We start from the raw sequence: 24,186 nt of genomic DNA on the forward strand, positions 1-24,186 counted from the left end.
GTGGAACTCTTTGGAAGGTGTGTGTCCAAGTATATCTGGCGTAGAAGGAGCACTGCATTTCATAAAAAGAACATTATAACAACAGTAAAATATGGTGGTGGTAGTGTGATGGTCTGGGGCTGTTTTGCTGCTTCAGGACCTGGAAGACTTGCCGTGATAAAAGAAACTATGAATTCTGCTGTCTACCAAGAGATCCTGAAGGAGAATGTCCGACCATCTGTTCGTGTACTCAAGCTGAAACGAACTTGGGTTCTGCAGCAGGACAATGATCCTAAACACACCAGCAAGTCCACCACCGAATGGCTGAAGAAAAACAAAATGAAGACTTTGGAGTGGCCTAGCCAAAGTCCTGACCTGAATCCTATTGAGATGTTGTGGTATGACCTTAAAAAAGCCGTTCATGCTCGAAAACCCTCTAATGTAACTGAATTAGGACAATTCTGCAAAGATGAGTGGGCCAAAATTCCTCCAGGACGCTGTAAAAGCCTCATTGCACATTATCGCAAACGCTTGGTTGCAGTTGTTGCTGCTAAGGGTGGCCCAACCAGTTATTAGGTTTAGGAGGCCATAACTTTTTCACACAGGGCCATGATGGTTTGGATTTTTTTTCAACTTTATTTAATAAACACCTTCATTTACAAATTGCATTTTGTGTTTACTTGTGTTGTCCTTGACTATTGTTTAAATTGGTTTGATGTTCCGAAACACTTAAGTGTGACAAACATGCAAAGGAACAGGAAATGAGGAAGGGGGCAAACACTTTTTCACACCACTGTACTTGCGGTCATTATGAAGAATCGGTAGCTAAAAAGATCAATGGTGTCAGTGGAAACTTATCTGAGAGGCAGAAATTGCTCAAGGAGCCTCTAGGCATTTCTGGAAGAACCCTGGTTGAGAAACCCTGGTCTAATGCTTCACAGCTGTAAGTATACATAGTAGGTCTACGTAAGCTAATTATGTAATCATTCATTTCTGTGAGGAAACTAGAGGAACGTGCACCAAACAGAAGTGATAGAGTTCCTGCATTGAAAGTACTTGAGGTACTCTAATGCACCATGTGAGACAAAACAGACTATGGCACAGGGAAAAGATATCCCCACGTGTTTTTGTGAAAACGTGACTATTTAAAATGTATAGCTTCATATATGTCATTCTTCCTGCATTGCCTAAAATGGAAAAAACGATTTTGCAGATTTCCCTCAAAAGTACAGGTGTGGGCACTGTTTTTTTTTTTTTTTTTTTTTACAATATTTAAACTACAAACAGTATAAAAGTCCACAGATAAGAGGTCATATGTCAGTGTTGAAATCTTTTTATTCAGCCAATATTTGCCATTGGACTTATTTGCCCCCAGATGGGGAGGGTAATAGTGGGAGGTATTGGCTCTTTCCATGTCTGCCATTACTATAAAATCGGATCAATTCCCCAGACTCATTGAAGGTGACGTGTCCCAACATGCAGCTTCTCCTAGTGTCCATCTGCCTGGTCATCTGCAGCTCAACACTTGTATCAGCCACAGATCCGTAAGACAATTACTATGGCAATTAATCTTTTCTATTTTTTAAAGCAAAACTTTAGGGATCTATTTTTCAAGCAGTAAATGTGACATGCACCAATCCGTAAGTGTAGGTAAATCAGGTGCATGTGTCTTCAGTTACAATGATTACCCTGTAGTAAATGTAAGTGGCTCATTCGCTGCTTTATAAATATGCCCTATAGTCTTTTTTTTAACTGTTTATATAGTGTGTGTGTGTGTGTGTGTAATATAAATATATATGTTATGGTGTGTGTGCGAGAGATATATCTATTTCCAAGGGTAGCCATGGCACTCTACCCTTGAAGTAAATGCCCAGGTACTCGCCCACAAAGAAATCCATATAAATCCAAAACTGGTCTAGAGGCAGTCATGGGTCTTGCAGAGGAGGAAGATCAAAAACAGCAGTGTTATTGTCAAATGTTCTTTTCTTGTTAATAAAGTAAATACAGATACTGTACGTGTGTGATATATATATATATATATATATATATATATATAATACACACAGTATTTTTATGTGCTTTATTAACAGGAAAAGTCCTTTGGTAATGCAATGAATAATACTGCAATAGACCATAGGCAGAGAAGGCCAAAAAGCACAGTGTGAGACATTGGGTGTTCGACCGTTCCCGAATTCTGAACATTGTGAGGCGTTCATGGCAAATTTGAGCACTGCGGAATGCCCCATAATGCACTGCATGATCACAGTGCATTGATGTCCAGTGATCAATCGCAGCGCGCTCTGCTGTGAGAGCCATGATTGGCCAAAGGCAGCGTGCCTTTGGCCAATCATGGCTCAGGGGGCTAAGTCCACTCCCAACACTATATAAGGCTGCTGCTTACACGGCGGCTGTATATAGTTTAATGAATGAAGAGAGATTAGGCAGCTTAGTAGCGTGCAGGCAGTGTATTTGATAATAAATATATATATATCGTAATATAATATATATACTCTGCATTTAGTGTAGATTCTTTATTCAGTCAGTGCAGGCAGTGTAGTATATAATATAGTGTATTGAAGTGGTTAAGGGGAACCCTGCACCAATTTTTTTTTTTTTTAATGGCGTGGGGGTCCCCCAAAAATCCATACCAGGCCCTTCAGGTCTGGTATGGATTTTAAGGGGAATCCTGTGCAAAAAAAATGGCGTGGGGGCCCTCCCAAAATCCATAACTTCCCCTTATCTGACTATGCAACCTGGCAGGCCGCACTAAAGGGGGCGGGTGGGGGGCTTATCAGCATCTGGAAGCCCCCTTAAAACAAGGGGGGGCCCCAGATCCCGGACCCACATGTGAATGGGTATTGGATACATTAAACCCCTACGCATTCACCAAAGAAGTAAAAATGACAGCAGACAGTTTTTGACAATTTCTTTATTTAAAAAAAAAAAAAAAAAAGTCCCGCGATGTCTATCCATTTTCAATCATGGCACTGACAGCTGCGAAAAATGGAAAAACAAAATGGAAAAACTCCGCCTCCATGGAAGTTGTCCCTGCGCTGTCTTTTTGCTTTGACAGCTATTATATAGTCAAGGGCGGGGCCACCCGGTGATGTAAACGGGTGACCCCGCCCCCTCTGACGTCACATGATGTCAGAAGGGGGAAGGTCACTTGGTTACGTCAGCAGGTGGCCCCACCCTTGGCTATATAACAGCTGTCTTAGCAAAAAGACAGCAGTCGCGGGGAAGCCTGCCAATCAAGGTGGAGGTTTTTTGGGGGTTTTTTCTGGGCATCATCGGACGCCACGATTGAAAATGGATTTACATTGCGGGGACACTTTATTTATTTTTTTGACACTTCTTTTGGTGAATGGGTAGGGGTACAATGTACATTCAAATGGGGGGGGGCAGAATCTGGGGGCCCAGTTGTTAAATTCCAATAAGTCCCATAAGTGCAGACCAGCACACAACCCCACACCATTTTTTAAAAAAATATTGGCGCAGGGTTCCTCTTAAAATCAATACCAGACCTGAAGGACCTGGTATGGATTTTGAAGGGGACCTCCACACCATTTTTTTTTAAATTTATTTTGGCACGGGTTGCCCTTAATATCCATACCAGACCAGAAGGGCCTGTTATGGGGGGGGGGGGGGGAGCACGCCATTTTATTCGGTGATTTTTTTTTTATGTATATTGCTGGGAGCCAGCAATACATTACAGCCGCGGGCAATTTTGAATGACCTTTTTTCCTTTTCGAAATATCATTTTGCTGTGGAACTGTCATAAACATAGGAAAGATGGGCTACTTTACAGGCAGACTAAGGGGAACCCCCCACCGCCCCCCCGGCACGATTTTTAAAGGAATATTTCATTTTTATTGCTTCACTTTCAGTGTTCTTAAAATCACTGCTCCTGAAAGTATGTTTTTAAAACTTTTTTTTGCATTGATACCCCTGGGGCAGGACCTGGGTCTCCAAACACTTTTTCTGGCAATAACTTGCATATAAGCCTTTAAAATGAGCACTTTTGATTTTTCATGTTCATGTCCCATAGACTTTAACAGTGTTCACACAAACTTTTTGCCTGTTCGCATGTTCTGCTGCGAACCGAACTGGATGATATTAGGCTCATCCCTATCTGTAATACTGGGGTAGAAATTAATGGCTATTTAACAGTGACAGGGGTACTTGGAACGGTCACAGTTTACCTATTTGTGTTAAATCTTCACCCCAAAAGGAAAAAAAACTGTTCCTGTAACTGCTTAAAGGGTGTTAGCCAGAGTTCCACTTTATTTTGTTAGTCAAGTCCATCTAAAACCGTAAGATCCCTTTCACACTGCATCGCCGTGCCACCAGCACTAAAGCATCGCTAGTTTTAGCTTTAGCTGCGCTTTTGTGGGGCAGTTTTTACCTTTTTAAAAAAAGGTGGAAAATCCAGTTTTGTGGAGCTTTGGAAGCGCTGCCCATTCAGTGCAATTGGCAGGGGCGTTTTGGGAGCGTCCCAACCCACACCAAAGATGCTGCCTGCAGGACACACTGCACAGAATGGGAGGCAGTTTTCAGGTGCTTTTTGGAGGCTTTTCAAGCGCCAAAATGCCTGAAAACTGCCTCAATGTGAAAAGGGGTCTTAGTGCATCTAACACTACCCTCTCCCCAGACTGACAATGCTGCTGTCCAGAGTTGCCTCTGCTGCTCCTCCAGTGGCGTGAAGACCCTAACACAGGAAGTATGTTACTGGCAGGATCACGGGGGGGCTGTGTGGGTTTCCTCCGGATACTCCGGTTTCTTCCCACGCTCCAAAGATATGCTGGTAGGTTAATTGGCTTCTGTAAAAATTGGCCCTAGTATATGAATGTGAGTGTTAGGGACCTTAGATTGTAAACTCCTTGAGGGTAGGGATCGTTGTGAATGTGCAATGTATTTGTAAATTGACAGCGCTATACAAGTTCCTTTATTAATAATAAATGCAGCCACCACATTTAAGGATAAATTATATACTGTATCTGTGCATCTGATAATACATTTTCTGTAATATATTGCTCAGCACTTTTCTTCTGTAATAAGGTAAACATAGATATAAAGCACTTTATGTAAATTCAGTTTGATGCTTGGGCTGATTAAATACTGACTGCTTTTACTCGTCCCCATTACATAATAAAATGTAAAAATATAAATTGACATTATAGACTAGGTCAAATATGGGTGGTTTAAATAGCCCACCAGCTAGTTATGTTTCTTGAAGCATAGAGTAGGGGGTTCCCAACCAGTGGCCCGGGGGCCACATGTGGCCCGCGGAGCCCTCTGATGTGGCCCGCGACCTCGTGCTCTGGAATAGAATAGAAAGAAGACTGTTATTAAAGGTCAGTTTATTACTAAAATCACAGTGTATATATGGGCATATCTTTTCTGCAGTGGTTACTGGGTTTCTTTCAAACTGATCTGCAGGTGCAGAGCAGTTTACTTGCGGGTTACCTGCACTGAGCCACGGACTTCTATTATTACCTGCGAGTTTGGTGAGCTTTCTGAAAGTGCATGAAACCTGCAGAATATAATAGAAGTCTATTGCAAACTGCAGGAAAGCCAAAGGTACACTGCGTTGCACACGTGGAGTGGGTAAACCGCAGCACATAAGTGTGAAAGCAGCCTTGGACCCCTTTCACACGGTCAGTCCAACAGTCCGACCAATTGGACCATCCATTCACCTCTGAGTAGTGGCAGACATAAACCGACTTGTGCTCTACCTCCAATACGATCCGCTAAAAAGTTTTGTGGGCTGCGTCAGTGTCCGCTCGCAAATGCAGAGCGGACACGGACATGCCATCCACCTGCTCCACTCATTGTGCATTGCGGTTACCAAGTCGCTTAAGTGGTCCCCGCTCTTCAAAAGGTTTGGCACCCCTGGCATAGAGTATTACACTTTGCCTATTTAGTTCCGCATAGCCCAGAAAAAATACAAAGCAGCTTTCCTGTAAAATATACAATAATTCTGTGATTGGCCTTTCTGTCTACCTACAGCCACTATGTGATCTTTATACCTCAGTCGTTAGAGGAGGGATCTCAGGAGAAAGCTTGCGTCACCATTCAAGGTCTAGAAAATGGGCTTCATCTTAAACTAGAACTGCGGAAAGGTGATGACATCCATGAAATAGCCGAGCAAGATATAAAGACAGCTGAGTTTAGCCACTGCTACTCTTTCCTGGTAAGTAGAAATCTAATACTGAAAAAATGGACATTATCTAATAAACTTTAAGTGCCGGTTCACACTAGTGCGATGCTAGAACCTTGCGAATCAACTGTGGATTCCCACATCGCACCCGACACACATGGCAGTTCACACTGCCATATGCAAACTGCTAGGGAGTGTCATTATATGTTAACGACACCCCCATTTCAGCTCGCGTATCGCACTGCAAACTGACAGTTCGGACATGAATCGGATCGCATTTGTGTGACCACAAATGCGATCCGATTCTGGTCTGAACAGAAAAAAGGGTCCTGTGCGTGTTTGGACTGAATGCGGTGCGATATCAGCCATGCTATGTGTATGGCTGATATTGCACCTCACAGACATCGCATGTATTGTGAACAGCAGTGCACTGCGAATTAAATTCGATGTCTGGCATCGCACAAGTGTGAACCGGCCCTGAAGCACATTGTTTAGCATGTGTACCTGTTAAATTTTCTAAATCACAATATTTTATCGCCCATCTAAATAAACACCACAACAGTGATTTTGGACTTTGGTTAGTTATGGAACATGCATACTTACATTTATCTAATCTGGACCAATGTAACTATGTAAAAGTGTACCATGCCTGGAATTCTGCTTTAAGGGCAAAATGATTTTGTGCCGGCTACCAGTTTGCATCCAATTCCATGACCAGACTGCATTTCTGTCTTTGTTTTGTTATTCATATATCACTCATGATATATTGTATATATTGCATGCAAACTGGTGGCGGGCACAAAATCATTTTGCCCTTAAAGTGGAAGTCCAGTCGAAAATGAGAATTTTTCTATTAATTATATTAAAATCTTTGACATTTATTCATTTTCTGTAAAGCTGATTGCCAAGCTTAGAAAGTCTAATCAAAGCCCGACAATCGGCTACTTCCTGTTCTTCGGGGACAACCTTATTTCTGAATTCTGCCTATCAGAAAACATTGTTCTTCACTTAAACACAGGCATGCCTACTGTTCATTCTACCCGCCCCTGTCTTGCCCAGCCCCGCCCACATCCCTCCTATCCTTTTTAGACAGACATGCCTAGACCTGCCCAGCCCGCCCAGCCCCGCCTCCATCCTTTCTCTCCTTCTCCTTCTATCCTCCTGTCTTCATAGCCTTGTTTTGGATAGCAGTCTCTCCTGAGAGAGAGGTGGGGGTGGGATGCAACATGCTGCAGATTTTCTAGTGTACAACCACATGGTTGTTTCTGCATGGCACTGTGTGCATGGTGTGGCACACGCCCAGCTGAGGGAGCTACATGTGCGTAACGAGTTTAAGCCTCCGTCTCCACTAGTGCGACTTGTCATGCAACTTTGGACACAGTCACATGACAAGTCACACCCCATTGATTTCAAAGGCAAACGTCCCCATCTTTGCGACTTTGAAAAGGTGCCTGCACTACTTTGATAAAACTTTTAACACAGCTTCGATCCAGAATGTAAAGTTGGATCAAAGCTGCGCTCAAAGTCGCACTCTAAATCGCACAGCTTTGGAATCACACTAGGGGATAATGTAGCCTTATGCTGCGTACACATGATCGGAATTCTCGTCGGAAAAAGCTCTGATGGTTTTCCCGACGGAATTCGGCTCAAGCTGTCTTGCCTACACATGGTCACATCAGATTACGATCGTTTATAACGCGGTGACGTACAACACATACGACAGGACTAGAAAAAGGAAGTTCAATAGCCAGTAGCCAATAGCTTCTGTCTCGTAGTTGAATCTGAGCATACGTGATTTTTGGCGTGTCGGAATTGCATACACACGATCGGAATTACCGATAGAAAGTTTTTCCGTCGGGAAAATTGAGAACATGCTATCAATTTTTGGCTGGCGAAAATTCGGACAGCTAAATTCCGATGGAGCATACACACGGTTGCATTTTCCGATGAAAAGCTCTCATCTGTCTTTTTCTGTCCGGAATTCCGATCGTGTGTATGCGGCATAAGGCTATAGTTAAACTTTGGAGTGTGACTTTGATGCAACTTTGAGTGCAGCTTTGATCTACACTCTCTGGATCAAAGTCGCATCAAAGCATTGCAGGGTACCTGTTATCGCTGTGTTCCCTGTGCTGCGTTCTGATTACCTGGGTGGTTCTCCTGTTCCTCTCCTCCCCTGCACAGGTAGGCTGCATTGGTGGGCACAGGCTGCATTGGTGGGCACGGATAAGTTGTTAATATTTATTTTTATAACTTAATTCTGCATAAAACATTTAAGTGTCATTTCATGAGAATTTGAGGGTGTGTTTAGGGACGGAATTAGGGGCAGGGTGGGCTGGGGCAACTGGTGGCGAGTAACCCTTGAGGCCTGGCTTGTAGCTCAGGACTTGAAATTTTGAGCCCCGATTGTAACTATGTAAAAATATACCATGCTTGGAATTCTTCTTTAGAGCATATATAAAGTCAGATTTTTTTTTATTATTATTATTATTTTAGTTTAATTTAGAGTAGGAAATAGTGAAGAACCTGATCCATTTGTTTTATTTATTTGTCCGTTTTGTCTCTGGGTTTGAAATCCATCCTCTCCCAGAGACACAGCAGAAAGTAAGAGGAGATCTCTTCAAAGTGAGTAGATGTCGCCAGACCTGTTTGATCTCTAAAACCTGACAAAGGTTCTAATGCTTAAATCTAAAACTGCATAACATATTTCTAGTTTATTATAACAATACGGATAATATTTAGAGATACTTTAACCGTTTGCCGACCACATCACTTGTATATGTTGTGTGTCAGAAGTATGTTGGCAAAGTGGCTGATATGTGAATCAGGACTTCCAGGTAAGGGGCGTGCACAAACGTACCTTCCACCCCCCGGCTGAGCCATGATTAGTCACACCACTGGGCCCGCTGATCAACTCTGTAATTCAGGGAAGGGAGCTCTGTGATCTAAACAACACAGAACTCCGAATAGTGACAGGCGATCTTGCTGTTTTTTAATTCCCTGCAAAGCAGGGAAAAAATAGCAAGATCACTTAGTAAAGGCACCACCTAACACACACTACACATTGTTAGGGACATATTTAACCCCTTGATCACCCCTAGATGTTAACCTATTCCCAGCCAGTGTCATTAGTACAGTGATAGTGTATAGCAATCGCTAATCGCTGTATTAGTGTCACTATTGATGTCAGTGTCAGCTTTCCCAACATACTATCGTAGTCCCACTGTAGGTCACTGATCACCGCCATTACTAGTATAAATAAAGAAATAAAATTAACTTTAACACAAACCAAATATTATACACGTATTGTGTTATTTTTTTATTTTTTATTTTTTACCAAAGTCATGTAGCAGAATACATTTTAGCCTAAATTCATGAAGAAATTAGATTTTTTTTTTAAATAGTTTATTCTGTTTTATAGCTGAAAATAAAAATATTGTTTTTCAAAAAGTTTTGTCTTTTATCATTAATATCACACAACATATAAAACCCAATGGTGATCACATACTATACCACCAAAAGAAAGCTATATTTGTGTGAAAACAATTATATAATTTGTGTACAGTGTTGCATGACCACACAATTACCAGTTAAATTAGCACAGTGCCGAATAGCAAAAAATGATCTGGTCATGAAGGGGGTAAAATCTTCTGGAGGACAAGAGGTTAAAGGAAAACCTAAAACGTACTAAACACACAAAAAGTGAAATTGACCTGTAATAGCAAATAAATCTCTTTAATGTTCTCGAGCACTGAGAGCTATGTCTGCATGTGTTCAAAGTGGATATTAAATGGTGTGTTTTCATTTGATAGGCCTCCAGGAGCTGGTCACAGGTGCTTCTTGTCTTGGCCTTCCTTTTGGGTTCAATCTGTTAGGCCACTTAAATAGCTGGTCCTGATGTTGTCACTCCTGCACAGGAGTCACGTCATCACAGCAGAGAGCAGTGCAGCAAATGTATGTGGCAGGTTTATGTTTACCAGCATCTGTGCTAGGACTCTCAACAGCAGAATTTGCTGTGACTTCACTGTGTTTGAGTAGGAATGCAAAATTAATACAGTATGCTGGAACTCTAGGGGTCTGTTAAGACTGCAGCTTGGCAGGCCCATAGAGCAGAGACCTGGGTTAGGTGGTATCCATAAATGGTAAACAGAAGGTGCTAATGAAAAATCATCAGCCACTCTACTAGTCGTTTTTCTTCCAAAAGGTGAGCTATAAATCATGGCATATACATTTAGAATAGGGACAGTAAGGAGTATATGAAGGGCAAGGAGGAAAAACAGCACAGAACAAATAGTGTAGTTTGACTCAGTGAACTTTAATAAAAGCAATGTAAGCTACTGACAGTGGAAGCATATGAAGCCCATATGGACTGAGGCTGTATCACACCAGAGTGCCAGAACACAGGATGGATAATAGCCAAGGCACAGCGTCCAGGTCACTGTGAAGCCAGCCAGTGGAATAGGAGCATGCAGGTTACCCAACCAATAGTCCCATTCCTCGGATCCAGCGTGGTCACAGGACGTGTTTCGAGAATTCCTGCTCTTCCTCAGCTGAGCCTCAATCCTTATGGGCTTCATATGCTTCCCCTTGGGAGTAGCTAAAATTGCTTTTAATAAAGTTCACTGAGTCAACTACATTATTTGTTGTGTGCTGTTTCTCCTCCTTTCCCTTCTTGTATTTTGACAGGTGGAGTTCCTCCCCCATATTTAATAGCAGGACAAAGCGTTAGTGCCCGTTTAATTTGTTACAGGGCTGCCTGCTTTATAACATTCCTTGATTTAGATTTAGTATATTCCATAATGTTTTTACCTCATTTCAATGTAATGATTATTAGATTTTTTTTTTACTTTTTGCGTGGACCATATATTCTGAGTTAAGTGCCATTTTCCAAGCATTTTTGGCATGAGGCTTTTTTTTCTATTGACAGTAAGGAATACAGCATGTAACTACCATTTATGTCCTCAATAATCATAAACAGTGTCCTGGAGACTTACCTTACAAAGTCTCATGCTGAAAATAACAAAATCTGTCCTGTTTTTTGGAATAGGTCCCTTCAGTGGAGCACAGTAGCAACGACTGGTCATTCCATGTCTCTGGGCAAGGAGAGGACCTGAAAATCGATGAGACCAGGAAGGTTAATATAGTCAAGAAACATTATTCCTGTGTCATGCAGACAGACAAATCTACATACAAGCCCAATGATAAAGGTAAGAGTGATATGAAGTTCCACTTTAATGCAAGTTATTTATGTCCCATGAAGTCCTGTCTTTGAAAGGGCCTCCTATAAATACAGCTCAAGCGGTTATTCTAAGCAGCCATTTTTCTGTGTTGCCAGCCCTTTCTGCTTTTACTGCTATGAATGACACTGAATAATTTGGATCAAATTCATTATATTTTATGTTTTAATAGTGTTTAAGCTATTGTTTTATATATTTTTTACTAATATATATATATATATATATAATATAACAATATTTTTACAAATAAACATTTAATGCAGCATGTACTCAGGAGACTGATGATGAAAAAGTATTTCCAAATGAAAGGAGCCAGCAGAAGCTGTTTGCCTTGAGACTCTTTTCACTTAAGTTCCATATAGACATTCTGAACAAAAAAGGGAGCAAGAAAGGAGAGATGTGACTTCTCTCACTTTTAGTTGTTGTGCACAAATTTAAAGAGCTAATTTCAATGTTTGTAAAGCTTAAAGGGGTTGTAAAGTCTCAAGGTTTTTCACCTTACGGCATTCTATGCCGTAAGGTGAAAAACCTTTTTTTTACTGCGTCAATCAAATCCAGTGACACAGAAGCGGGGGAACCGAGTCCCACTGGCTGGGTCAATGGATGCAGCAGTGGGATTTGGGACTGTGCCAGCATGAGTGCCCCCAGGGAAGGTGGCTTTCGATGGAGGGGAGGGGCCTGGAGCGCCAGTGGGGCACCCCAGAAGAGGAGAATCGGGGCTGCTCTGTGCAAAACCCTTGTATGTTTGTTATTTTTATGCAAAAAAGGGAACCTTTACAACCCCCTTTAACCTTCTTTTAAGTATGAAACTTCCTGTCCTAGAGGTGCAATAAGAAGACATTTCTCCAAAGTGAATAAAACATTTATCATAGAGCTTTCACAGGAATATTTGTCTAAGACCCCTTTCACACTGGGGGCGTCTTGCAGGCACTATAGCGTTAAAAAAAAATAGCGCCTACAAACCACCCTAAAACGTCAGAAAAAGTCCTGCCAGCAACTTCTTTGGAGCAGTGAACTCGCCACTCCTCCCCATTGGACTGGGCTTGCAGAGTTTGACAGGCAGCATCACCTGTCAAACATACCCATTAAAGGATTACCCAGAACACACTGTAACTGCAATCCAAACTTTTGGCTTGTGGTTGCCATTCAGTATTTTAATAAAATCCCCCTTGTAAAAAACATTCAGGAGGTGGCATATGCTGCTCAAACGCCTTCTGAAAAGTGTTTTACCATAAGTAATTTTCCAGAGTGGTAGCTACTGTTTTCTGTCTGAAAGAGCCCTTACTGTCTTGGTAGAAATGGTCACCAGAAAAAATGAAGGCTAAATCTATCCAAAGAGGACAGCAATAAAAACTTGACAAAGGGTCTACCCTGTGCCCACTGAATACAAAACTAAAATGCCTTTACTTATATCTTTTAACAGAGCAGTTAAATATAGATAGGTAAAAGGGAAAAGGGCAGTGTACAGCTTTGCCTGTTGATTGGAAATCATAAATCTGAAATTTTCTTCTGAAATTTTTCATATGTATGGCATGAAAACATTCAAAATAGATATTTTGCCCTCATGAAAACAAATGCCAAAACAGTGTGCATTCACTTTAATTTTGGATCTGATGCTAAACAAAAGATGTGCAGGGAAAGGTCAAAGCTTGCTATTTTATTCAGTTGCTTTGTATGGTTAGAAAACACTTTCATTTACAAACCTCAAGAAACTCAGTGTTAGGTTTCAGTAATTATAATGATAATTTATTATTTCATTATTACAGTGAAGTTGCGACTAGTGACACTTGACCACGATTTCCACATTTCAAATGAAAATGTAAGTAATTATTTTACAGAAAGTAGAAACTGATAAAATTACGTAGAAACATTATATTCCCGTTGATTATGAATATACAAGTAGATAAGGCTAAAAAGGTGTTGCCAATCAGGTAGGCAGTTATTCTGTACACCTGTTGGTAAATCTAATAGGGATTGTACAATCAGCCAATAAAATGTGTGGCCAGCTTTAAATGAAATATAGTTAACATGCTCACACCAAGATACCACCAACTTTATAAATGTGAGGACCAAGACTATGAAGAGCGATCCATAATTAGAGTCGTCTTTGGGCACTGGACAAATGTGTTATACTTTAAAAGGAAACAGTATATTGTTAGGTAGTAGTTGGCCTGGGCTTATATATTGTATAAAGTCCATTATTCAGAAGGCAGAAGATGGATGCATGGCAGTCCATTGTCATTTTTAAATTACTTGCTATAGGTATATACAAAACAAACAAACCAAAAAAAATAATTTCCAAAATTTCTGTATTTTTTTGAACACCTGGGGAAAGTTAAGCCCCTTTCACACGCGGCGGATTAGTAATGATCCGCCCTGTGATGATCCGCTTGATCAGCGGGGATCGCTCCGTTGTCCCCGCTGAGCCAGCGGCGGGCAGGGTGGTCTCCGCACACTGTGAAGGGACCGCCCTGTCAGCTCTCCGCTCTCCTCTATGGGGATCGGATGAGCACGGACCGTCTGTCCGTGTTCATCCGATCCGCTCTGCAGACAGATAGAAAAATAGGATTTTCCTCCGTCTGCAGAATCGGACAGTTGCGGAGGCGGACAATAGCGGGTGTCTGCAGATGTTCATCCGCAGACACCCGCTATTCCATAGGGATGCATGTATGTCCGTATTTCATCCGCAAACGGATGGATGAAATACGGACATACTGTCTGCATGTGTGAAAGGGGCCTTAGATATTTCAGTGTTTTACTGAAAGGCTGAAAGTTCAGCTCTTATACATGTATACCTCCTGAGGACCATAGCAATTTTTACACTTCTACCATGGGCCTGTTTATTTGGCCTTATTACTTAAAGTGGAACTTTACCCAAAAGGGGAAGTTCCGCTTCTTTGCATCCCCCCCCACCCCACTGTCACATTTGGTACTTTTTGGGGGTGAATGGGTACCTGTTTTTGACAGGTTCCCACTTCTGGTCAGATGCAATGCGGTGATCTGAGATGGAAGTTCGCCCCCCCCTCCCCTGCAGCCTTCTGGGACAAATTACAGGTCCCAGAAGAGTATGGGACCATTCACAAAGTGCAAATGGGAGAATAGCTCAAGGGGAGAAGTGAACAACTTTACTTGCCTCATCCTCCACTCCCCCAGGCAGTGGTACTCCCCCATGATCCAGCGGGGGACTGTTCCTCAGCATCCTCATGTCCATTGCAGGGCTAGGAACCCTGCTCTAGTCTTGACAATGTTGGGTGTATGGGTGGGTAGAGTGCAGACCCTGTGGGAGCTGTTCTAGCTTGTTCTCTTAGACCTAAGTGAGCAATTAGGCCTTGTAGTGTGGGCACAGTCCCACTGCAAGGGATGATTTAAAATGTTCCTAGGTTGGGCTTTGAGTAAGGACAATGTTTTTTCCCAAATAAACAAGCATATAGGAGATTTTTTTTTTTTTAGGGGTTGGGCTTTAAGATAAGGGTTCACAAATAAATAAATATATTATATTAATTTTTAATACAAATGAGGCTTTTGATTATATTTAGCAAAACTGATTTTTCATTTTTTTTTTGTTAACATTAAACTTTTCTGCTTTGATAAGCATTAGTTTAAATAATAATTGTTACTAAATAAAAAGTGTCTAAAAAAATAAATAAATAACATATTTTTTTTTTACTTTTGCATTTTAGTATGAAAAAATCCTGCTGCTGGTAAGTATTTTTAAAAATTATGTTACAGAATTATTATTTGCATCTTGCAGCTAATGTTTTTCTTGTTAGGGCCGGTTCACACTGCAGGCGATGCGAGGCGACACCGACTTGCCTCGCCGCGACCTGCCGCGACCTCAGCGGCAACTTGCAGGTGACTTCTGTATAGAAGTCAATGCAAGTCGCCCCCAGGTCGCCCAGAAGTAGTACAGGAACCTTTTTTCTGAGTCGGAGCGACTCGAGTCGCTCCTCTCAGAACGGTTCCATTGTACAGAACGGGGGCGACTTGCGAGAGCGCGGCGAGGCGAGTCGTGTCGCCTCGCATCGCCCGCAGTGTGAACCGGCTCTTAGTGTAGCCAAATGGGGTACAGCCCTATTCTCTAATAAACTATAGTAAAATACAGAAATGGTGTTAATATGTCATTTACATTAGCAGGTGACACTGTAATGCCCCTTTGAGATGTAACAGAATCCATTCAAGCGGATCCACCTGTTCAGTGCTGATCCCCGCTGAGCAGGCGGAGGACAGGTCCATGCTGCTCCACTATACAGAGCGGACATGGACACAGCTCGCTGTTCTCTATGGTTCGGACGGATGGAGACTGATTGTCATCCAATCCGCCAGACAGATGGGGAAAAGATCCCCATCTGTCTGTATTTAGTGGATCGGATGCCAGCGGATATCGGCTGCCCCATAGAGAACAATGGGTGGTCCGATCGGGTCCACCTGAAAATTGGACAGACGGACCTACTCGGTCCTCTGGTATAAAAGAGATCTAAAACATGCTAGTTAGCCATGGTGCTTTAAGGTACAAGTGAGTTCATGACCTGTTATAATTGTACAGGCTTTTGTTTTAAAAAATATTTACTTCCCTCCTTTATGCTTACTTTACCTGTGCTCCCTCACAGCCTTTTTGCATCTCTTCAGATGTTGAATATAGCCAGCACATCTAGGTATAAGTTAGCATGTGACAGTGCCCAGTCCAGCAACCAATCTTTAGGCTGAGCATGGTCAAATGCCTGGGGAAGGGACATCCTTTCTCCCCCAGGTCACCAACACAATTGACTTCAATGCCAGCTTTGAAGAAGCAGAGAATGGCGAGGGAGTGTAGGAAAGGTGAGTAACAGGCTAGAGTAATGTATGGTTTCAAAATTAGCTTTTGTTTAAAAGTTAGTGTCCCATCTGATTGCAGGATACAAGAGCGGAGCAGGGTGGAGCTTTGGTGGAGTAATTGGGTGGTGCCTGTTCCTCAGAGACAGTCGGAGCTGGTACAGTGCAGAAAAAGCTTCTTCTGCCCTCCCTCCCATAAAGTTTGTCTTTACTTTCATTATTGTCACTGGGGAAGTTAACTAAAGGGGGCACTACTATGTGATTTTGGGGGATTGTCTGTTTTACCTGGGATGTGTCGGAGCAGTTGGCAGGGGTCTCAGGGTCTTGGAAAGTAGTGGCGGTTTAAAAGTTTGGAGAATAAAGGATTGGGCCCATCTCAGGTATGAGTGTATCTACCCTAGTAAATTTAAGGCAGTAATGGATTAAGAATAATTTGGCTGTATCGAGGGTATCATAATAGTTAATTGTCCTCAAGTCTGTTTATTTGCATCTGGGGCCCTATTTCGGTGGTTGATATAGCCAGTCGGTCGAATACAAGTTGCCTTCTAAGACCCTAGACTTTAATGAGGTTAGTTGCTGTACTCATGCTGTGGTCATTGATGGTCAGATATTTAAAAAAGAAAATATGTATTTTTGATAATAAAGTTGTATTTTATTGTTTAAAAAATGTCTGCTTTGGCCCTTTCAACCCCAAAAGAAAGACTGTAGTCATCTGTTGATTGTGGGATCACAAGTAGATGGTTGGGGTTTTAAAAGGTTAAGGCCATAATATCTGCAATACCTCAGCCGTGTCGCTTTGCCCTGCATGAGCAACGTGGCAATGTCCACAGAAGAAACTGATTTAGGGGTACTCAAATGATTACAAAATGAGCAAACAGTGTGGTCAGGCAGTGGGAAAAGCAGAATTCTAGGATGCATCACTAGAGGGATCACTAGCAGGAGGTCCTGATTCTCCTATATGGATCTTTAGACCTCATTTACAATACTGTGTCCAGTTCTGGAGACCACACTTAAAAAAGATATTGATAAGATAAAAAGTCCAGAGAAGGGTAACAAAAATGGTGAAAAGTCTGGGGTATAAAACATATGGGGAGCGACTTCAGAAACTTAAGCCGGGTACACACTGACAGTTTTTTTTCATGCAACCCCCTGGGTTGCACCAAAAAAACTGACAGCTCCAGTCAGTCTCTGTACTAACCATGCAAGGTTTGTTCAGCGATATCCCCTTCTGTACTATTGTGTTCTGACAGGGGGACAGCCCCCCACCAGAACACTCTGTTCAGCTCTCTCTGCCATTGGCTGAGCGCGCTGATCAGGAGTCATCATCTGCTGGTTTTCCAACAGCGGGCTTCTGTCGGACAGACCAACATACACACAGGACGAATGTCGTTCTTTTTTTTTTTTTTTTTAATCGGCTGTTGTCTCTCAACATTTGGCATTTGGCCCATGTGTACGGGGCTTTAATATGTACAGTCTGGAGGACAGAAGGGAAAGGGGAGACATGATTGAAATGTTTAAATACATCAAGGGGGTGAATAAGGTTCAGGAGGGCAGTTTTTTCAATATGAATTCAAAATCAAGCACACAGGAACATAACCTCAAACTGGAGGAAAGAAAGTTCAAAACTAATCTTATAAAGTATTATTCTACTGAAAGGGTAGTTGATGTTTGGAATATACTTCCAGCAGCGGTAGTGAGACAGTCAACAGTAAATGGCTTGAGTCAAACATAGATCTATACTCGGACAACGTTAACAGAAAAAAAATACAAAACATGTATTAAAAAACGGGAAAACTCGATGGCCTACTCCTGTCAATTTTCTGCCGTCACTTTTCTATTTCCCTTGAATACTTTTTGATATTCTAGAATCTTCTTCTTTCAAAGTAAAACTGCCAGCAAGATGTGAATGAAGGATTCCAGAATGGAAAGCTAAAGCTTCATACACACTATCAGATTTTCAGCTGATTTTTTTTTTTCCTTCAGATTTACCAAAACCATATAATATGAGGTCAAACCTTAGGAGTTTCAATTTGTATGCAATCAGGCAGGCCTTTGCACTACATGGTTTTGGTAAATCCGAAAACAAAAATCAGCATAAAATCTGATAGTGTGTATGGGGCTTTAGTCTTTTCTGTTGTAAGGAATTTTTTTAAAATTCTGAATTCTTTAACAAAGTCCCATTTACAGCATCAAACATGGAGTGGTGTAGTTATTTTACATTATGTGAAATGGGGGGGAGGGAAGATACTGTGCTAAATCAAAGAAAAACACAATAGCCGCTAACACTCAAAGTCTAAAACAGTATACAACAATTTGTGTAGCGCTAAAAAATGAAACCAAATGAATGGAAACATCTGTGCATAAAACTGAAAAGGGAAACAACACAGTAGATAACTAGTGACAGTAAATCACCAGCTCTAAGTGACAATAAAATATTGTGAGTATGAATCCACTACAACACAAAAAATGTGTATACTTCCATTTCCAGCGCCACATGAGGAGGAGGTGATCGCCATTAGCTCCCGCATCCCTCCTCGCCTAATCTGCCTAACACGCCGGCTCAGGCCCCGGGGAGACTCACCGTAACCTCGGAGGACGGGTGAGCCATCATGGATCGCTATGTGGAGCGGTCGTACGCCAAGGCGGCTTCGGCGGGCATCCCTTCAGCGGCGGAGACACACGCTGCCAACATGGCGGCCGGGCCGCCCTCACACGAGCAGGCCTCACAGCTTCAGGGATCCCTGACTCCACCAACGCCCACCCACGCTGACCCTACATCCCCGGAGGGGATAGCACAAGCTGTGGTTCTACTGTTGGGACCCACACTCACAGCTACCGTGGACGCTGCGGTACACAGAGGGCTGGAACAGCTTCATCTGGAAGTGCGGGCCCAGGGACAAAGGTTGCAAGATACGGAAGAGCGTATCTCAGCGCTCGAGGATGAAACGGCCGGAACTTCGGCAATGATTGCCAGGATTCTCCACACGCATAAAGAGATGTGGGAAAAGATTGACGATTTGGAAAACCGATCGAGAAGAAACAACGTTCGTATCATTGTTCTCCCAAAATCGGTAAACTCCGCTCAACTCCCCACTATCTGTGCCAAGCTAATCCCCGAACAGTTGGGCCTCCGCACGCCTTGCACGATCGAACGGGCTCATCGTATTGGCCAACCGTCGGATACACGTGCTAAACCTCGCCATGTCATAGTTAAGTACTTGAACTATGCTGACAAAACAGCCATTATGCAGAAATATCGCAGCTCTCGTTCCCTGACAGTAGACGGGGCAAAGCTACTGTTATTTGCTGACTACTCGGTGGAGGTAATGAACCGACGCAAAGCCTTCTCTCCAGTCTGTACAGCACTCTACAATACTCACATCAAATTCTCCTTGTCCTATCCGGCCACACTGCGCCTCCAAACACCGTCTGGGAAACAGCTTACTTTTACTACACCAGAGGAAGCAGAAAAATTTGTTGAATCCATGGGCACGGACATGGAACACTCTCCCGTGGCTGACAGCGCATCTCCTCAGTCTGCAAATAGAGCTGCTGTACCTCCTAAACACCAACACAGCCCCACTAACCCACCATCTAAACGCATCAGAGTTACGCCTAAGGAGGATCGCTCAGGGCACCGCTGACACATCATGGTGCACATACCTTATTATAGTTTGTCAGGGACAGAAGTTTTCATTCTCTTTTGAGTTTCCCTCCTTCTCCCTCCAGCTTCCTTGGGGTCAGATGACCTACCATGGTACTGATGGTAGCTGATAGTTTGACCGTACATGTCCCGTTATGGTCCATTGGGCCTGCCCTTCTGGTACTCTCTATAGCTTTTAGCTGCTACAAAGGGTTTCCACATTAGTTCTTTATAGTATGTTACTTGAGGTTAATATTGCCTTGGCTACGGCCTTCAACTCGGCTTTCATACCCTGTATTTTTTCTCACCATGGTGGACGTCTATCGCTGATACATAGGACCTCTCTGGAGCCGGGGATGCTATTACTCATCCCCCTATTGGTTTCATTACTATCTCCTCGATGGGATACTTGGTTCTACCCGTCCTCACATATTCTTTTTTTTTATTTTTCATTTTTTTGCCTCCCCCTTTGGCCCACCATCAGCCTTTAGGGGAGGGGCGGGACAGGGCTGATAGCCGAGACTGAAGTCTCTGCCTCATGTGGAAAAAAGGAAAGTCCCTAATTGTGGACATATTGTTTCTTATGTTCTGTATTTTAGTTGTGTTAAGATTTGTAGCCTATATGACCATATGCCTGTTACTGTTCTTATTAAGTATAGTAGTTGTAGCACCCTTGGGGATTGCAGTCTCTATTAGGGAGCACCGTTACATGGGAACCTTGCATCACAACAGGGTCACCCCTGATACACCCACAATGATTTACATTTCTCTAACTTTTAAATGGCTTCAGCAGGTAGTGGGCGTCACTTAAACGTTATCTCCTGGAATGTCAAGGGGCTTAGATCGCCATGTAAACGTATGGCTGTTCTGAGACACCTGAAACGCCTCCGAGCAGATGTAGCTCTGTTGCAGGAGACGCACCTTACGGCGGATGATCTGCAAAGATTGCGTAAGTTGTGGGTGGGTGCGGTATATGGCTCCCCAGCGGTTGGACGCAAGGCTGGAGTTGCCATATTATTGCATAAAACCTTACACCATGAAGTTACGGCGGTAAAAGCAGACAATGAGGGCCACATGGTGACTATACAGATAATGGTAGACTCTAACCCCATGGCCATCACTAACGTTTATGCCCCCAATTCGCCGGGTACCCCCTTCTTTCAAGATGTGATCCGTTGGATACTCGCAGCCCCTGAACCTAGGCACCTGGTCGGGGGGGACTTTAACTCTGTAATGTCCACTGTAACTGATCGTTCTAAGCCTAGTTCCCACTGCGCGCCACCCTGCACTACCTCAACCCCCAAACCCACCCAACTGGCTCAAGCCATGTCGTCCATTCATTTTACTGATGTGTGGCGATTACAACACCCGACTAGCCAGGAATACACCTTTTTCTCCCCGCCGCATCAATCATTTTCCCGTATAGATTACTTCTTTGCTTCCCCCTCCCTGATACCCTCTCTACCAGACTCAGAAATCCTAGACGCTAGGATCTCGGACCACAGCCCTATAGTGATACATCTATCACGGACAATGTCTCCATCTGCACCAAAGACATGGAGATTTCCTTCCTACCTAGCTGACAACCCTGACTTTCAAGACATGCTACGGACTGCCTGGACTGACTATGTCACCACGAATAATGCCCATATCTCTAATCCTACCTTGTTTTGGGAAACGGGTAAAGCCTTTCTGCAGGGAAAGATTATTTCTTATACTACACAACTGAGAAAACACCATAGGAGCCAATATAATAATGCCAGCCATACGCTTCGTATGGCCCACGAGCGTCTGCTTGTGAGTCGTACAACCGAAACCATCCGAAGCTGGACTCAAGCTAAGAGGGCATTTGACCTCTGGGCAGAGCAACAAGAAACGGCACAACTGGCTTATTCTAAGTTGTATTTCCATAGGTTCGGGAATAAAGCGGGCAAACTCTTGGCTAAACTATGCGCTGGGCCTAGACGACCCACTCGCATTCTTACTATGAGAGACTCGGATGGATCCGTGACCTCTGACAAAGACAAGATCAATGCCATTCTCACCACTTATTATAAGACTCTATATGACGCTGACCCGACTGACATGACTAAAGCGGACACTTTCTTGTCTAAGATGCAACTACCAACGCTACGGGAGGAACAACTTGCAATGCTTAATGCCCCCATTACCCTAGATGATGTTAAACGTACCATCACATTGCTGTCCACCGCTAAAGCACCAGGGCCGGATGGTTATACTGCGGAATTTTATAAATCCACCTTAGATTATATACCTGACACTCTTCACCTTGTTTATGCAGACATGTGGAAGGGGGGAACCTATATGCCTACAGGTTCACAAGCCTTCATAAAACTTATTTCAAAGAAAGGTAAGGATCCCACTATGCCGGGTTCCTATTGCCCTATTTCCCTAATAAATGTGGACTCTAAAATTTTATCTAAAATAATTGCTTCTAGATTGGTCACTATACTCCCCTCCATACTTCACCCTGCACAATCAGGCTTTGTCACTGGGCGCTCAGCTACACTTAATATACGTAAAGTACTCCTAGCCCTTCACTATGCCAAAACCCACCCCACTCAAGATGTAGCAATAATTTCCTTAGACGCAGAAAAAGCCTTCGATAATGTGAGTTTACCTTGGCTGTTTAGAATATTGGCACAATTTGGCTTTCAAGGCCCCTTTCTACAATTTCTCAAACAGATGTACCTGTCTCCCACAGCTCGCTTGGTCACCCCTGATTTTATTTCAGAATCGATACCCTTATCTAAAGGGACTAGGCAGGGCTGTCCGCTCTCGCCCTTATTATTCAACCTGGCGATCGAACCCCTCTCCAGGCTGCTAAATTCACGAGATGGGATCAGTGGCTTACCGATAGGGCCGCAGACTTTACGTTCAGCGTTATTTGCGGACGACATATTGTTGTTTACCACTGACCCCATATCCGACTTTACCAAGTTGCAGGAAATTTTTAATACCTTTCACGGGTGCTCAGGTTTTTGGATAAACTTTGACAAAAGTGAGATCCTGTCTTTGAATCCTAGACTGGTTCCCAAATGGATACACCGGTCCCCATTCACATTGGCCAAAATCCATATCACGTATCTAGGGATACACATAGGTCGTGAACCGGCTTCATTGTATGGGCTTAACTACCCCCCACTTTTGTCTAAGATAGGGAACTGGAACTGTGGGCGACCCTGCCTATCTCACTCTTTGGGAGATGCCATTTGTTTAAAATGATATCTTTTGCCAGGCTATTGTACCCCTTGCAGACCATACCCCTCCTGCTAAAACACGCAGATATCCAGAAACTGTACAGGGCACTGTCTACCTTTATATGGTCGGGTAAGAGAGCGCGCATAGCTTTACCTAAATTATGCCTCCCGAAGGCTGAGGGGGGTGCGGGTTTACCCAATGTTCGTTTTTATAATCTTGCATGTTTGTTAAGGCAGGGTCTAGACTGGCTTTCGGGCACCTCTAGGTATTGTAATGTACATCTGGAAGGGGCTATGGCTTCTCCTTACACGTTGGCAGCAGTCCTTCACTCCAACCTACATGCTCTGCCACCTCATCTTAAATCTAATCTGCTTATCAGAGACACCAACATTGCATGGAGAGAAATACGCAAATTATTAGGACTACCAACAACCATCTCGAGTTTTCTGCCCATTCAAGGAAACCCTATGTTCATCCCTTCCACTTTGCACGGCACATATTCACAATGGAAACTCAAGGGACTCGCCTCCACGAAAGCTTTATATCAAGCAGATCATCGTGAGTTTAAGTCGTTTGAGACCCTGTCTCAGGAATTCTCGCTACCTCCGACCCATGTTTTCTACTATAACCAGCTAATCGACTACTTGAGCTCGCAATATGGGCCCCAGACGAATCCTTTCCAGCAGTCCTTCATTGACACTGTGTTGAACTCGGGGGAATATTCAATTTCCAACCTTTACTCTTGCCTCATTCAATACCATTCGGATAAATACCATCTCACACCTTTCTAGAAATGGGCGACCCTCCTAGGGGATGACAATCTCCCTACTAAAATTATGGATGGCTACCGGCAAATACGTAAACTCACACTCTCCGAAACGTGGCATGAAACACAATTTAAGATAATTCACAGGGCCTACTACCCCATGTACAATGATAACAGCAATATGAACTTGAAAATATGTCCATGGTGCTCTTCACCTCGCCCCACTCTACTCCATCGTCTGTGGGAATGCCCTGCCATAGCAAGCTACTGGGACACAGTAACTACCTACGTTGAATCTGTATCTAAACAGCGGATTCCGAAAGATGTTATGCTTTGTGTATTTGGATGGGCACCTCAAACTCCCCCAGCGGGA

General features: G+C 43.1%; 1 protein-coding gene across 1 annotated transcript in view; it reads left to right on the top strand.

Annotated features, from left to right (window-relative positions):
* The first annotated feature begins 1,430 nt into the window (after positions 1-1,430).
* The window catches only part of LOC143930663 (alpha-2-macroglobulin-like protein 1), a 177,732-nt gene continuing 154,976 nt past the window's right edge, over positions 1,431-24,186 (top strand). The window contains exons 1-5 of the mRNA XM_077455162.1: positions 1,431-1,523; positions 5,989-6,172; positions 11,184-11,343; positions 13,140-13,192; positions 15,054-15,074. Of these exons, the coding sequence (XP_077311288.1) occupies positions 1,456-1,523; positions 5,989-6,172; positions 11,184-11,343; positions 13,140-13,192; positions 15,054-15,074 (486 nt within the window). The 5' untranslated portion in view covers positions 1,431-1,455. The remainder of the gene's footprint in view (positions 1,524-5,988; positions 6,173-11,183; positions 11,344-13,139; positions 13,193-15,053; positions 15,075-24,186) is intronic.

Source organism: Lithobates pipiens, unplaced genomic scaffold (assembly GCF_037356315.1).
Source record: "Lithobates pipiens isolate NorthernLeopardFrog02 unplaced genomic scaffold, aLitPip1_a1.2 Scaffold_25, whole genome shotgun sequence".
Classification (NCBI taxonomy): domain Eukaryota; kingdom Metazoa; phylum Chordata; class Amphibia; order Anura; family Ranidae; genus Lithobates; species Lithobates pipiens.